This window comes from Calidris pugnax, unplaced genomic scaffold (genome assembly GCF_001431845.1).
Source record: "Calidris pugnax isolate Ruff unplaced genomic scaffold, ASM143184v1 scaffold13, whole genome shotgun sequence".
NCBI lineage: Eukaryota > Metazoa > Chordata > Aves > Charadriiformes > Scolopacidae > Calidris > Calidris pugnax.
In genome coordinates this window covers 8,923,007-8,938,221 of record NW_015090810.1, presented here as the reverse complement: position 1 = coordinate 8,938,221, position 15,215 = coordinate 8,923,007, and the positions used below count along the sequence as shown (strand labels likewise).

Here is a 15,215-nt window from a genome sequence, read left to right as displayed (position 1 = left end):
GGCCCGCGGCCTTGGGCCGCCCCGCTCCCGGAGCCCGGGGGCTGGCTGGCACCGCGGGGAGGAGGCTGGTCCCGCTTTCCCCCTGCCCTGCTCGGGTAAGAGCGGTTTCCCTCCCCAGGGCGGGTGGCTGGGGGTGCCCCAGCCCTGTGGGTCCCCCTTGGAGCGGCGGGTCCTCGGGGGGCTGCGGCTTGGGGGGGTGGCGGGGAGCTGAACCGAAGCGGAGCTTGGATTTAGGGGGAAAAAAAAAAAAAGAGTAAAAGCACAGTGTGACAAATGGTTTGGTTCCTCATTCTTTAAGCTTTTTAAAAACATTATTCAGGAAAAGGAAGTAGCGTAGTCCACTTGTAGCCTTGATACAGGACATAAAACCCTTTCTTTATTCTTTCCTTATGCTTCTCTCAGCGTACACCCCTCGCTTGTCAGGGGCAAGCTACGGGAAGGGTCGGACACCCAGAACCTCTTGGTTGCTGGGGTGAGACCAGGGGCATGGTTCAGTAACACAGAAAAATAAGTATTAGGGCTCTAATTGCAGGCTGAACTGTGCTCTGGCCAGGTATTGCAGGTGTCAGTCCACTACAAAGTCACTCTGCCGGTTCCAGCTTTGTTCAAAATATGTTGGTGTGTGAGTCATAAGGTATTTTCTGGCTTTCTGCAGCTGGCTTAAACATGTAAAACCAGTAGAAAATGCCTGTCGTCTGCTCTGGTTTCTCAAAATGCAGTCACACTCCCTGGCCTTGTCTGGATCAGGTTTGTCTTGCCGGGTGATCCACAAGTGCACAGATCTGCTAGGAACCACAGCCTGTTACTCACAGCCCCTAATTCTGGTTGTTCCACGAAAGATTCCTGCACACGTGGCTCTTCATCCCACTAAGAAGTTTCATGTCACTTTGTGGGCATGCTGGGGCTGGTGACAATGCCTTATTTCAGATGTAATTCAGACCCAAAGTGCAATTTGGCTGTAGCTTGCCACAGGAGCATGTTCCTCACTAACTACAGACCTCAGCCAAGTGAGCATTAGTGAATACTCTTTCTCACTGTAATTGTAGGGCCAGTACTACTCTAAGAAGAGGTATTTCAGGTCATCTTAGTGAGAAAGCTGTTGTAAGTCTCTGTATTCTAGCGTCTGTAATCTAATTTATTTTATTTACATTGAGAAAAGGAAAAAGCTTGTTGGCCTTACAATCCTTAAAAACAAGGCATCTATGCTGGAGGTACTTTTTGTAGTGGCAGTGGTTGTCTAAAGCATTGTAAGTTAATTAAAATCAAATACGAATGTTACGTTGCATTTCCCTGAGCAAGCAGAACTCTTCAGGTTTATCCTGCATTTTTCCTACCTATTTGAATGGAGAACATTAAGCAGTTTAAAAGAAGTTAATGAGCATTACATTTGAGATGTATTAACAGCATTTACTGAAATTTATAACAGAAGTTACAAGTTTGTTACCACACATAGGAAGAATTTTACTTCTGATTGCATCCATATGAGTATGTGCTTTATGTGCACCGCCACAAAGTGAGTGGAGATTTGTGTTAGTGTCAGGATTACATTCACACTTTAACCGCTTGGAATTGGATGCCTTAAGATTCTTTTACCCCTTACAATTATTTGATTCAATCAGTGAAATTAGATAGCATATGCTGGTTGGACCTTCAGAAGCTGAAAGAGGAATTGATCTGTTTTTGAAAAAATTTGTTTGCTTTACGTACCCATTTATTTGGTAAAGCAAAGATCAAACCAGTGGAAATCCTCAGGTTCTTTTGCTCTGTTGCTTACAAACAAGAGCATGTGGACTAATCCTTTATGGAAGATACACTTAAGTAGTTTCAAGGATGTGGGGTGAACAAACAGGATAAGGAGTTTTTTCCTGTCTTGGGTAGTAAGGATCATAGATTATTTTCATATTAAGTGCAGATATCAAGGTAATGGTATTCTTTTATGCTAATTTTACTTCAACATTACAGTTTCAGTTTGGGGCCTGCCTCCAGAAAACATAAATATTAAGAAGGGAGATATATATATATAATTTTTGTCACCATTTAATACTTTGATAATGCTGCTACAGTATGCTTTGGATATGTCTGCTTTTTTGTTAACACAGTTGACTGAAAATTATTCTGCATCTGGGTCTTGATCTCTTCTGGATAAGTGTTATTTCTGTTACTGAAATATAATTGAATTTTGGTGCATGAATTTTGAATGTTAAATGGAAAGTATTTTAGTTTAAAGATAACCCCTAACAGGCTTGTAGCATCAGCATTTGAAAAGACAAGATTCTGTAATTTCTTTGTTTATCAAAATATCTTGCACTGTGAATATAATGAAAGACAGTTAATTACAAATGGTTTTATCTAACTTTTTTAATTACTGATCTAATGATACGGTATTCTCATGGGCTTTTTTGCTCAAACTTCAATTTATTTTAGGGAATCAGAGCCGAGTATTCCAGTCTCGGAGAACTTGAGATTTTGTTGTGCTTGGAGCCTGGTAAATGCCTGTAGGAAGGTTGCCCAAGCCCCTGCTGAAGCAGCAGTCCTGGACAGAAGTGGTCAGAAAGAGGAGGTGATCTGTCACCCAATCATGTGGTGTCTGAATGGCACCCTCTGAGAGAGGGCTCAGAACTTGTGCAGGTTTGTGTACGTGCTGACTGCAGTTCAGGTCCAAGGACAGAGGCAAAATTATCTTCTTAAAAAGCTGCAGTTGAAAGCAGTGTTTTTAACTGGCCTGAGGACAGTGGCTGCTACTCAGAGGGATCTTGATGGGATGAAGAAATGGGCTGACAGGAACCTCAAATTCCTTCAAAGGCAACAAGAAAGCCCAGCATCATGGATGGAGTAGCCTGATGAGTAGAACAGGCTGTGGGAAGGCTCGATGGAGAGCAGCCTTGCAGCAAAGGACCTGTATGTTGTGGTGGACCATATGTTGAATACGAGTCTGAATGGGCTGTTGCAGAAGAGGACAACCACGTTGTGGATGTTAGTAAATGCAGCTTCAGAGACAGCAGGCCAAGGGAGTGACTCTTCTCCTCTGTTCAGTACCTGTGAGACTGGCGAGGTGGTTAGGGGGATGGAGCACGTGATACTCAAGGAGAAACAGAGAGGTGGATTTGTTCAGCCTTAAGAGAAGATGAAGGAAAGGGAGACCTCACTGCTGTGGATGGGAAGGTACAGACCCAGGCTTCTCTTGGAGGTGACAATGAATGAGAGGCAGTGGACACAAGCCTGTTCAGCTACAAGGAAGTTTGTGTTGGTTTTGGTTTGGTTTTGTTTTTAACCTGGAGAATGGTCAAACACTGAAGGAGGGGTCTAGTGAGTGTTCGGAACATCGATCTGTGGAGGTGTTGGAACTTGACTGGACAAGGGTCTGTGCAACCACACCTAACTCAGCTTGTGCTGGATGCCGTATGAAAGTCCCTCCCAACCTAAACTGCCCTGTTACTCTGTAATTGCTCAAAAAACAGGCATTGCAGCTTTGGGAATTAATTCTTGAAGTTACACTTGGGAAAACAGAAGCCCAATAATGTATGCAAGAAACCTTAGATTTCCTTGAAATTGCATCTGGAATGAACATATTACAAAAACTTGTAACCATAATTTTATTTGCTATATCATATGAACATAAAAACAAGTAAGACCCTACATATTTTCTTACTGGTGATTTATGGCATAGAATTTTGTTACAAAAGCTACTATACTGTTTGAGAGAACATTAAGCAGAAGATGTGATGAGAATGTAAGGAGTTTTTATTTTTTTCTTAGTTTCTCACACTTACTGTGCAGTGAAGTTTAGGCAGTAGTGCCTTAAAGAGATTCATAGACGCTGTTGTGAAAGCTAGTTTACTGTCTGGGAATTTTTAAGGAGAAGAAAATGACTATCCAGAGCCCTGCGTGCAGCCAAATCTTTGAATGTAAAACTGTTGCTTATTCAGATCACCTACTCAAGACATACGGCCTTTGGTTACATTAAGTCTGCTTTCACAGGGGTCCAGTTTATAGGTCATCTAAACTGTCAGTTTTGACTCTTATCAATCTCTAGATGTCATTAAAGGTTAAGGACAAAATTATGATGGATTTAGCTTAGTGTCTATAGTATTTGTTCTAAGACGGAATGGGCTGTGGGCTTCTCATTGTGTGGTAAGTTTGAGAATTTTTGTCATTGCTTCTTCAAGATCATTCAGTTTTAAAAGCATGACATGACTACTAAATATCCTTAAGGAACCAATTTTTAATTAATTCTAGCTCATAAACTCGTGGATTAGTGTATAAGCTGTCAAGAAATTAAATGTGTTTTTGAAGAGGAAGTACTGCAGTTTGGAGTATGATGCTTTTCATCTTTTGCTCACTGGGAAAAAAAAGAAATATCTGTTCTAGGCTCAAAATGGAGTTCAGCTGTGAGATAAAAATGGCTCTTTCAAAAGTGTTAGGGACTGTAGTGACCAAGGTATAATAGAAGAAACAATATATCTTTTATTGCCTTGCAATTAAGCTACTGTTTTTGGAATGGTGGGAAGCGTTAATCAACACAAAAGGATTAAAGTAAATTAAAGTTCTTTTTACATACCGAGAAATGCAAGGCCACCCACTGCATGTTTATTTGAAGATTTGGACGAAGTGCTATTAATATGAAATGCCTTGGGTTAGAAGGGGATTTGCAAAACTACTTGATAGTATGTCTTTATAATTTGAAGTGGGGGTGATTTAACAATGACTGCGAAGTCAGTTGATGAAATGATTTCCTTCTGAGGTTCTGAAAAAGGAAAAGGTGTATCAGTGAAACCTTAAAGATTCACTTCCCCTAACGTGGTTTCCTTAGGAAGTACTCAGTTTTTCACAGTTTCCAGTTTCTTTGTTGGGTGGGACGGATAAAAGAGGAGAGTCTTCTGTTAGCATTCTGTTCTTTAGAAAAGCACAAAGTTGTTTTATTTGCATCTGTGTTGTAAAAGGTGAATAACCTGGGAGTGTTTTCCTCTAGAAGCCCAGCTTCCCTTTGACAGAAGTGCTCTCAGCTTTCTCATTGGCCTGATGGAAGATGTGTACCACTTGGCTCCTTTGAAGGTGAGGAGGATTCCTGCATGTCCTCCCTGCAGTCCACAAGTGAGAGCTGTGACTGAACTTTGAGCGGTTCAGTCGAAGTCTCGGTGCCATCAACCGGTGTCTGCCTTCACGTTCTCTCTGCCTGCAGGAATCACAGGTCTCAGAAAACCCTCAACGCTCTCCCTCTGCACTTTCACATCGTAGTTAGATGTGAGAAAAATTGATGTTAAGGCTTCACTGTTAATAATATGTTTGGCTGTGTGAAAAATAGGAAAGTTTTTGAATGTGTAACATTCTGCTGTGCCTCGTCTGCACCAGGAGGATTATGCTGGTTTAACTATTTTAAATTAGTTTGATTACTGGAAGAGGAAAATCGGGGAAGGCCTTCTGTTGCCATTGCTGTAGTGGTGCAGGTACTTTCATGTAACCAAGTCAGCAAGCATCTTTTTATTGACACTTGTGGTAAAACTTTCTCATACATGTCTGCAATTCAACTTCTTGGTTTTGTTAAAAAAAGGAGTATAGAATCATGGAATCATCTAGGTTGGAAAAGACCCTTGGGATCATCGAGTCCAACCATCAGCCCTACTCTACAAAGTTCTCCCCTGTACAGAAAGAAGATCTAATTTAAATAACCTCTGTTTATACAGTATTAAAACTGCAGAATTATCTCACAATATTTTTTCTTGCCCCCTGTGTGCATTCAGTATAATGGAATTCCTTTATATTACTCATATACTCTGTAGATAAATGCTATTATATACAGTTCTACACATCTTTCTTTTAGAGAAGTGAACCTTCAAAATTATGTTTTATGCATGTACAGGGAACAGAATTCAAGCTGCTTATGTACCTACTGGTCCTGCAAATATTTCAGAAACCTGGTTAAACCCTATGTTAGGTGATGCCTTAGTCATTTTCAGTAGGGGACAAATGCAATTTGGAGGGCAAATCTTCATTCAGGAGCTCTTAATCTTTCTAGGAAATGGACTTCCTAATTTAATTTTATTTTGGTGCCTTTCAGGACATGTTTTACAGTTTTTAAGATGATCAGAATGTAAATTGGCAAAACTTGAACTCTGATCAAGCAAAGCATCTAATTGGAAGGTTTTTTCAAAGGCTCCCATCTATCATTATGCTGCAAAGCGTGTTTGCATCTGCCTTAATTATTTAGCTTTTTTTTTGTTGTTAGTTGTAAGTTTTATCTATGAAAAATGATCCCAAGGGCCTGCAAATAAATGGAAATAGTACATTTAAATGCAAATAGAGTATCCAGATTTTAAGTAGTTAATACTGCTCAAATGTGGGTTTGAAACAGATGTGGTTATTGGAAAGACTGACTTACCTTATTTTGCTTTCTTTTAAAAAGTGATTCTAACTTACCGCATTTTTATAAGCCTATAATTCTTTGGTTTTTAGGGGTTTCTACCTTGGTGAAGATATTCTGGGCAAGTATTGGCTTGAAAGCTGCTTTTAGGATGTCTGAAGATGATGAAAAAGTTAAGCTCCGTCGAATTGAACCTGCCATTCAAAAATTCATTAAAGTGGCAATTCCAACAGATTTGGAGAGGTTAAGAAAACACCAAATAAATATTGAGAAGGTTAGTGTTCATTTTTTACTAATACAGTTCTTTTTGCAGTATAGAAGCAGTCATGCTGGAAGATTATGTAGAAATTTCAGTGGAACATTGATTATTAAATGTTTTCATTCAAATTTCACTAAAAATGAAACACCTATATTGCCTGGTCATTGTGTGTGGACAAAGGCCTTTACTAGTGGGAAGTAGTCAATCAACACTACTGTTTTGTGTTAAAAAGTGTTTGTAAGGAAAGCAGCCTAATAGTCTTATTTTATTTTTAAGTCACAGTGGTTTGCTGCCAGCTATTCTGAATAATTTACTGTTTATACCTGTCTTTTTCTGTATATGTTTTTAAACTGAGGCGAGAAAATATTTAAGTAAATAGAAAGAGAATTGTATCAAGATTGCAGCACGTTTATATGTTTTTTGTTGACATTAGCTTACACTTGACAGTGAAACTGAAATGCTTCCAGGAAAAATTAGTATAAAGTTAAATTCTTCCATACAATGTGGCAATGGCTGTAGTTGGAAAATAAACATGCCCAGGCCAGTTGTCTGGCATGAGGTGGCCTACGTCCTTGTTCTTAAACCCTCATATTCTGCAAAACAGAGTGGCTGCATCCACACTAGTAGTTGGGAATAGCCTCTGTTCTGTGTTTCTGACTCCTTAGCCGTTCTCAGAAACTCTTTGTGACAGAACTATTTGGCATGGCCAAAACCATGCTAGGGACATTTTAACAATTTAACAGCACAGATGACCAGATTTCAGAGTCAAAGCATTCTCAGTCTCTGGTTATTATTGTAGCTATAGCCTGTGTAAACAGTAGAAATAGGTTTGTAGAGGAAGGTGCTAAGAGATTTACTAGAACAGGTGACACCACTAAAAAAAAGGAGAGAGTAAATGACTCAGGAAGTACTCTTACAGTCATAATTACCTTGTGTAGTACTAATGAGCGTGGGAGATGATCTTGGGAATTGCTGTGTTTTGCAGAACCTGGTCAGTGAGGAGGGGTAGCCAGTTACTGGTTGACCCTGCTGAAAATCTTTCACGTATTTGACAAAGAATAATTATGCTGCATCTAGCCTCATAGTGCTGCCATGGTGTCAGGGAAGGGGTGAAATACGTTCTACTGAATTCAGCCATGTGTTGGTCAACTGAAGTGTTTATTGGCCCATCAACTTACTTGCATCAAGCATTCCTGTTTTGCAGACAGAAGGTGAGATCATTACAAGAATGGTTTTCTGTTTCTAGAAGAAAATGCAGAAAATATTAGCAGTCAGGATAAAATGAGTCTTTAAGTTAGTTCTGATCTAGCACTTCGTTCAAAGTGTTGTCAGAGAAACTAATGCTTAGCCAGAGTTTAATTATAGGCAATACAGGCTGCACTGTTTCTGTAACGGCATTCGGTGACCGCATTGAAATGCCGAGATGCTTTACTGAGTAGATGAACTTTATATTTTGATTGTGAAAGTGTGATGCAATCTAAAATTATCTGATTTGGACATTTCTGGAGATTTTCAGGTTGTTGATGGTATCAGTGTGAATAATCTGTTCAGTCAACATAATAAAATTTGCATATCAGAAAAATCCTTAAATAATTGTAAGCATAGTTCTTGAAGTATTAACTGCACTTCCTCTAGAACAACACTTTTATGAAAGCAAGAAGTGGTATCAATGTTTAATATAGATTTGTTTTTAATATTTCTGAATACTATAAAAAATTTCTGCATCCCTAGTCAGTATAAATCCTGGCAGATTTGATATTTGAATTAGTAATTAATAGAATTATTAGAAACAAAGATGATTCAAGGATTGGAGCATCTCCCTTATGAGGAGAGACTGAGAGAGCTGGGACTCTTTAGTCTGGAGAAGAGAAGGCTGAGGGGAGACCTTATCAACGCCTACAAGTATCTCAAGGGAGGGTTGAAGGAGGAGGGAGCCAGACTCTTTTCAGTGGTTCCCACCGAGAGGACGAGGGGCAACGGGCACAAGTTGGAACATAAGAGGTTCCACTCAAATATGAGGAGAAACTTCTTCACGGTGAGGGTGACGGAACCCTGGAACAGGCTGCCCAGGGAGGTTGTGGAGTCCCCTTCTTTGGAGATTTTCAAAACCCGCCTGGATGCAGTCCTGAGTAACATGCTCTAGCTCTAGGCAATCCTGCTTCAGCAGGGGAGTTGGACTAGATGATCTCTATGGTCCCTTCCAATTCTAGAAATTCAGTGAAATTCAGTGAAGTGACTATGGGTAAAAACCTTTAAATAAACAATTGGTAACTATACCAGAAGGAATTCATCAGTACTGAGGAGTTCAGAGCTTCCATGTATTGACAAAAGGTATAAGACGCAAACATTTGTGAGAAGTAATACACCTGAGTAGGAAAAGTCCCTAAATGCTAGATTCTTTATGAGGTCTACACTCAGTGTAATAGTCTTAAAATTTGAAAGTTTCTTTCTTTCTTTTTTTTTTTTTTAATATTTTTTTGGCTCTAAGAACTATAAGTATTCCAAAGTTTACTCTTTCCATAGATTTATGAGGAGGTGAGAATTAAAAAATGGCAAATCAGAATTTGGTATCTCTCACTAGTTAGTTTTAGATTATCAGAACACTAGCAATAGTTTGGTTTAAATACTTCCATTATAATTTGCATTTTATATCTTCTACGTGCATTTTAGCCATAATGAATGTGTTACTGTACTTTTATGAGCTGTCAGCATCAGCAACCTAAATGGTTTTCTCTAAAATACTTTTTGTAAAATTAACTTTCAGCCATGTAAACCAAACATCCCTAGAGGTAAAAGGATAATTTTGTAGAATCTGGTCCTGTTTATTTTACAGGCTACTTTTAAGCAAAAATCACTAATTATGTCAAATTGCTTAGAGCAGCAACATTATTTACTTATGATGAAGCCAATATCTCTAACCTCATTTCATGAATATTGATTTAAACCTTAGGTTCCAGAGATAGTCCAAACAATTAATCTACTAAATCACTGTTTGAAGAAACTATAAAATCAATATATAATGAAATTTGACCTTGAGTACACCTTTTCAGAGGAAGTGGCTACCATAAATCTGTTGTCATTGCTTCTCAACTATTTGAGAGTCCAACTTTCCATATGACAGTTTCTGAAGACTTTTTTTTTTACTTTCCATGTTTTCCCCAAAGAGTTCTTGTTTTCTATAGCCATTCCATGGAGTGGATGGCCTCTAGAAGAGTTACAATTTTCTGTTAGCCTCTGTTAGATGAAAGCAATCGTTACAGTATTAAAGGAAGGTGGAAATTTTGGCATGCTGCCCTAAACTTTGTTGGTTATAGGCAACAATCCTTAAAAACCAAAGTGCTGTAAGACATGGCATCCTTTTCTCTGTTACTCTCTGAGTTTTAATTTCATTTCCTGTGGCTATGCCAAAGTTAAAGGATGTTGTGTGAAACACTTTACCTCCTTTTGCTGAGCACCTTATGTTGTGGTCCATAAAGGTGACACAAAATGGGAAATTAAGATACCTGATTCTTATTGCAGTGTATATACATTTGTGTAAGACATTTATTGTAGAGCTTTTAGAAATACTGGTGAGCACTACCTACTACAAAAATTAATTCTGAGGATATTATGAAAAGCTTTGAATTCTCTCCATGTCCACTGCATACTTTCAAGGAAAAATGAAAGGGATGCAAAGCATAAGCATGAAGGTTTCTTTCTAAAGAGAGCTCTCAAAAGAGAATGGGACAAAGAGGAGAAGAGTTTGAGTGTCTAAGAGTAACCTTATGTTTCGTATTTCTGATGTGGAATACGAACGATGTGGCTATAGCACAATTACGATTAAATATCACAGAATCATGGAACCACAGAATGGTTTGGATTAGAAGGAACCTTTAAAGACCATCAAGTCCAAGCCAGGGACATCTTTTGCTAGATCAAATTCCTCAAAGCCCTCTCGCACCTGACCTTGAACATGTCTAATGGTGGGACTTCCACGGCTTCTCTGGGCAGAACCTGTTCCAGTGTCTCACCACCCCCACTGTAAAAAATTTCATTCTTATGTCCAATCTAAACTTAATTTCTTTCAGTTTAAAAGTGTTGCCTCTTGTCCTGTCACCACAGTACTTAGTAAAAAGTCTTTTCTTCTAAGCCCTCTTTATACATGAAAAGGCTGCAATCAGGTCTCCCTGGAGCCATCTCTTCTCTGGGCTGAACAAACCCAGCTCTCTCAGGCTGTCCTCATAGGAGAGGTGCTCCAGGCCTCTGATCATCTTCATGACGCTCCTCTGGACCTGCTTTAACAGGTTAGGATTCCATAAGTGTTCTTACTTCATGAGCTCCTCTTAGTTTTACTTGTATTTTTTAATGATAAATAATGTCAAAGCCAAGGTTTGCTGTCCTTGAGTCTCCTGGAGTGAACATTGCCCAGGAGTATGGCCTACTTTGTGTTGGAAGAAAAAGAGAAGTCAACAAGGAAGAATAACAAGGAAGAATTCTCTGACTGCATACATGTCATTGCTCTGCGTGTATTAAGTCATTGGATTCTTTGAAGTCATTGCTAGCTTACTAGGAATTTTGAAACAAAGTAATAAAACTTCTAAATATTTAAAGCAGATAAATGTGCTGAGCCTTTCTAGTGGAAATTATGAAGAGTAATAAAGGTTTCATGACGAATTCTTCTTGTAATTCTTAAGTGGAAAACAGGATTTTTTTTATTGTTCGGTCTGCAGACAATACGTTACAGTCAGTTGAAATTGAGACAGTAATATTTCCCCAAGCCCCTTCCGTTCTGCCCTCAGAAATTCCTGTTTCAGTACTCTTTCAAGGATGACTGAATTGGAAGATCTACTGTTGATACAGATTTTTTTGTCCATTTTATTTTAAAGAACAGTGGCAGTAATTTTAATGGCATAATAATTTATGCAGAAGTTGCTAGTTTCCCAGAAAAATAACTTTAATCTGATTTAATTGAACACTGAACCTTTTCTCTTCCATAGCAGTACAAAATCCAAACATGAAAGAACTTTTTTTTCTCTGAAAATAAGAAGTAACTTCAGATTTCTTGTTGTTTCTTAGGAAGCTTAGTAACTTGTGATCCTTATTGCTGTGACCTCTAAAATTATGAAAAGAATGAAGGAAACATGTAGGCTGTAGATAGAGTTTTTTATTGGTAACAAAGCATATTAAAAAATTCAGGGATTAAACTTAACATAAAAATACCTCAGAAATCATGGTAAATATTTTGTCTTGTTATTTAAACAATTAAAAAGAATGTTTTAGTATTTTCTAGTATTTTAAATGCATTCTTTGATGGCTTTGGCCTATGTTCCAGGGATCACAGCTTCTACTTGTATTATTTTACTGCTCTTTTTCATGATGATGTCTCTATACTATTTATGTCAACTGGCAATAGCAGGGATTGGTATGTTTTAATGATGAAAAGGTTCATATGTGATGATATGCAGTTCTGTTGCAAAACTTGTTCTGTGCTAGTGGAATAATTACTCTGGTCTCTGTCTGGTGGGAAGTGCTGGATGGATAGTTTTCCTGTTGAAGTTTGTGGAGCCTTCTCCAGGTGCCAGGTCTGCCCTGATGGTTCTCATAACTGTGTTTGTAACTATATAGAAATGTAAGTGTCCATGTAGATAGCCATGTTGTGCAATGAATGCGATTCTCTTTGTAAATAATATCAGAGACCTTGTTCTATATGTTCAGTATTATCCCCTGCTTATCCCCTATTCCATTCCTTTTTCCTCCTCCTGCCCTTCGTTTTACTGACCACTGAGTTATTTTGCCACAGCAGTATCAGGATGCTGCAATATCTCTTTGTTGTTAGATGCCGAAATGATGCTGAAACCCTGGTTATCTTCAGTTCAGTAAAAGACATTGTATGAAATTATTCACAAAATACATTGCTATTTACCGCTCTAATTTTGCAGTGGAAATGCTTATGACTCAGCTTCTTCACTGTCAATTTTGGAAAATTAAAGTGATTATTTACTGAAGATTCCTTTCTTCTGCCTAGCTAGTTGGTAAAAATAGCCATTATATGGAGTATTTTTCCTTTATTTTAGTATCAAAGATGCAGGCTCTGGGACAGATTGCACGAAGAGCACATTAATGCAGGACGAACCGTTCAGGTAAGGATATTAAAATGACTGTGATATTAATGGAAGTAAATTATATAAATAGTACTGGTTATCTCAGGGGTGGTTCTTCGCAGAGATGTGTATTTGACAGGTAGATTTGACAAGTACATGGCATTGCTTTACTTTGTTTAAAAGGTATGGATTTTCTAATTGTGTCCTATGAGGCAAATACAGTCAGAAATGTTTCAGGATTCTTCAACAAACAAAAGTTTGGAGACTCTGCTCTTTTGCAAACTGTCCTCTTACATGACTAAATTAGAAGACAGGAATTGCAATAAGGGATACAGTTAATTAAAATTAACAATATGGTTTCAGACCAAACACAGAACATCTGGACTACTGGTTTGGTGTGCAAATGTCTTATTAGATGCATAATATAATCAAAGGTGGAAATACCAGACACATTTGTCAGCACAGCATCATCTCAGTGACTTCATGCACAGTCACCTATAACTCAGCATGCAGGGAATCTCACATCTATTTCTAAAAAAATGCACGTCCTGATGAAAATGATGCAAAAGCTAGTGCCAAACATCAGCCTTCATGCTGCTAAACAGCACACAGCCAAAGAACATTATCAGTACAGAAAAACACAAAGACCAGATCTGAACTGCTAGGTGCTGATTTGAGCTAGTGGTTATAACATGCTGTACTGGCAAAAATTGGGGGACAGACACATCTTTGCCAGCAGGAGAAGCATCTTGTGTTGGATTCACAGGTGTTGTTAGAGAAGGGGCACGACTTGGTTACTAGAACAAACCCTTGTGACCCGTGCTGCATCCAGATGAGCCTGCTTTGCCAGCAAGGGATAGCACAGTCCTAAACCGCTGTATTTTATCGTTCTAATGTTGTAAATCCCTGTGTTTGTTGCAGTGTCTTACTAACTGCTGTGGGAAAGTAGACCAGACAGAAAATGAAAAAAACTCAGAGAGAAGAACTTAATCCTGATTGAGCAACAAAATTAGACAGTAGGCAGAGCTGCAGTTCTGCATGTTTTCAGAGGAATTGAAGGTGTTAATGAGCTTTTCTAGTCTAGATTATAAGAAGTTATTTATGAGATTCACTTGATTTTTCTGTTGTTTGGAGGTTTGAATGCTTATTTTGATTTTTCACTGAGCATTTTTGAAATTTGAATGTAAGATAAGTTTATTCTTAATATTGAAAGAGTCTTCCAAAGGTGCAAGTCCTTCTAAAACAACAGCCCTCTAAGAGGTGTGGTGTAGTAAACATGTTTGCTTATGTCTGTGCTCTAATCTGTTTTCACATCTGAGAGGTAGGAAAGGCTTCTCTTGCATCTCTTAATTATCAGTATAATTTGTTTATCAAGAGAAAATCTATCAATAATTAGAGAAAAAGTAATCACATTGAAGATGATATTTTCAAATACATTAAGAGCTTTAGTAATAAAACCTCATATTTGTCTCTGGAAACATTTATGTTTGCCTTGAACCTAAAGCCTGCCATTTTCACTTTCAGCCAAAATATTTTTTTTTTTGTATTTTATTTAATGCTTATTACTTTTAGAGCTGGACGCAAGTTATGCATCAAAGTGGTTCACATTCTGATACCCAGAGAGCAGAATAAGTATCTGGGTCCATGCAAGAAGAGTAGACTAGCTCTTTGTTTTAATTAAATAGTTAGGAGTCTGGAGTACTTGATAATAAATTATATGACATGTAGAATGTGTTTGCTGTAAGCTGTTTAAATGTTTACCAATGGACTTGTGATCTGTTTGTTTGCGAAGAAATCAGATTAATTATTGTGATACGAAATGTTCTCTGCAGCACACACTTTGCTCTCAAAATTAGATGTTGTAAAAATACATTAGGAATCCCTAAGTCAATATTGACCCAAGGCATCCGCCACAGGTTTTAGACAAATATATGCACAGCCACTCTACATTTAATCCATGTGCACATAATTAGCCATTTTTCTGAATTTTCAGTTTACCCAGAATAATTACTTCTGTTGTACTTTTGATGGTGGTCAAAATTATAATAGAAGTATAGATGGGCATAAATGTATACCTGTTCTTTCTGGTGACTGGATGGCACATTAAAAACTTCTAAAAAGAAAAGTGAAGAAACTGGAAAAATCTTTGTGAAGGGCATGATGACACCTTTTCAGAAGTACTGAGAAAATAGCTGTTGTGTACCTTAGATGGAACTTCAGATATTTCCATAACTGGTAGAGATACCACATTACAGGGAAATAATCCTACACCTCAAATAGTTTCTGCCTTTTCAAAGGTGGTGATCATAGAATCATAGAATGGTTTTGGGTTGGAAGGGACCTTTTAAAGGTCATCTAATCCAACCTCCCCTGCAACAAGCAGGGACATCTTCAACTAGATCAGATTGCTCAGAGCCCCGTCCAACCTCTCAGCCCTTTAACATTTGTACAAGATATATCCATGGAGACCTGTTGGTTATCCTGGTGCCTGGAGGGCCTCATGTTGGGTCAGCACTGA

The 15,215-nt window shown here is 38.3% G+C and overlaps 1 protein-coding gene across 12 annotated transcripts in view; it reads left to right on the top strand.

Annotated features, from left to right (window-relative positions):
* The window catches only part of STX17 (syntaxin 17), a 31,948-nt gene that overhangs the window by 558 nt on the left and 16,175 nt on the right, over window positions 1–15,215 (top strand). For 2 of the 12 annotated variants that reach the window (XM_014938497.1, XM_014938487.1), the window contains exons 2-4: window positions 4,970–5,188; window positions 6,451–6,632; window positions 12,671–12,736. In XM_014938497.1, the coding sequence (XP_014793983.1) occupies window positions 6,510–6,632; window positions 12,671–12,736 (189 nt within the window). In that variant the 5' untranslated portion in view covers window positions 4,970–5,188; window positions 6,451–6,509. Of the gene's footprint in view, window positions 1–27; window positions 96–655; window positions 748–4,969; window positions 5,242–6,450; window positions 6,633–12,670; window positions 12,737–15,215 lie in introns of those variants that run through there. The other 10 variants (XM_014938496.1, XM_014938493.1, XM_014938492.1 and 7 more) reach the window with 10 other exon arrangements.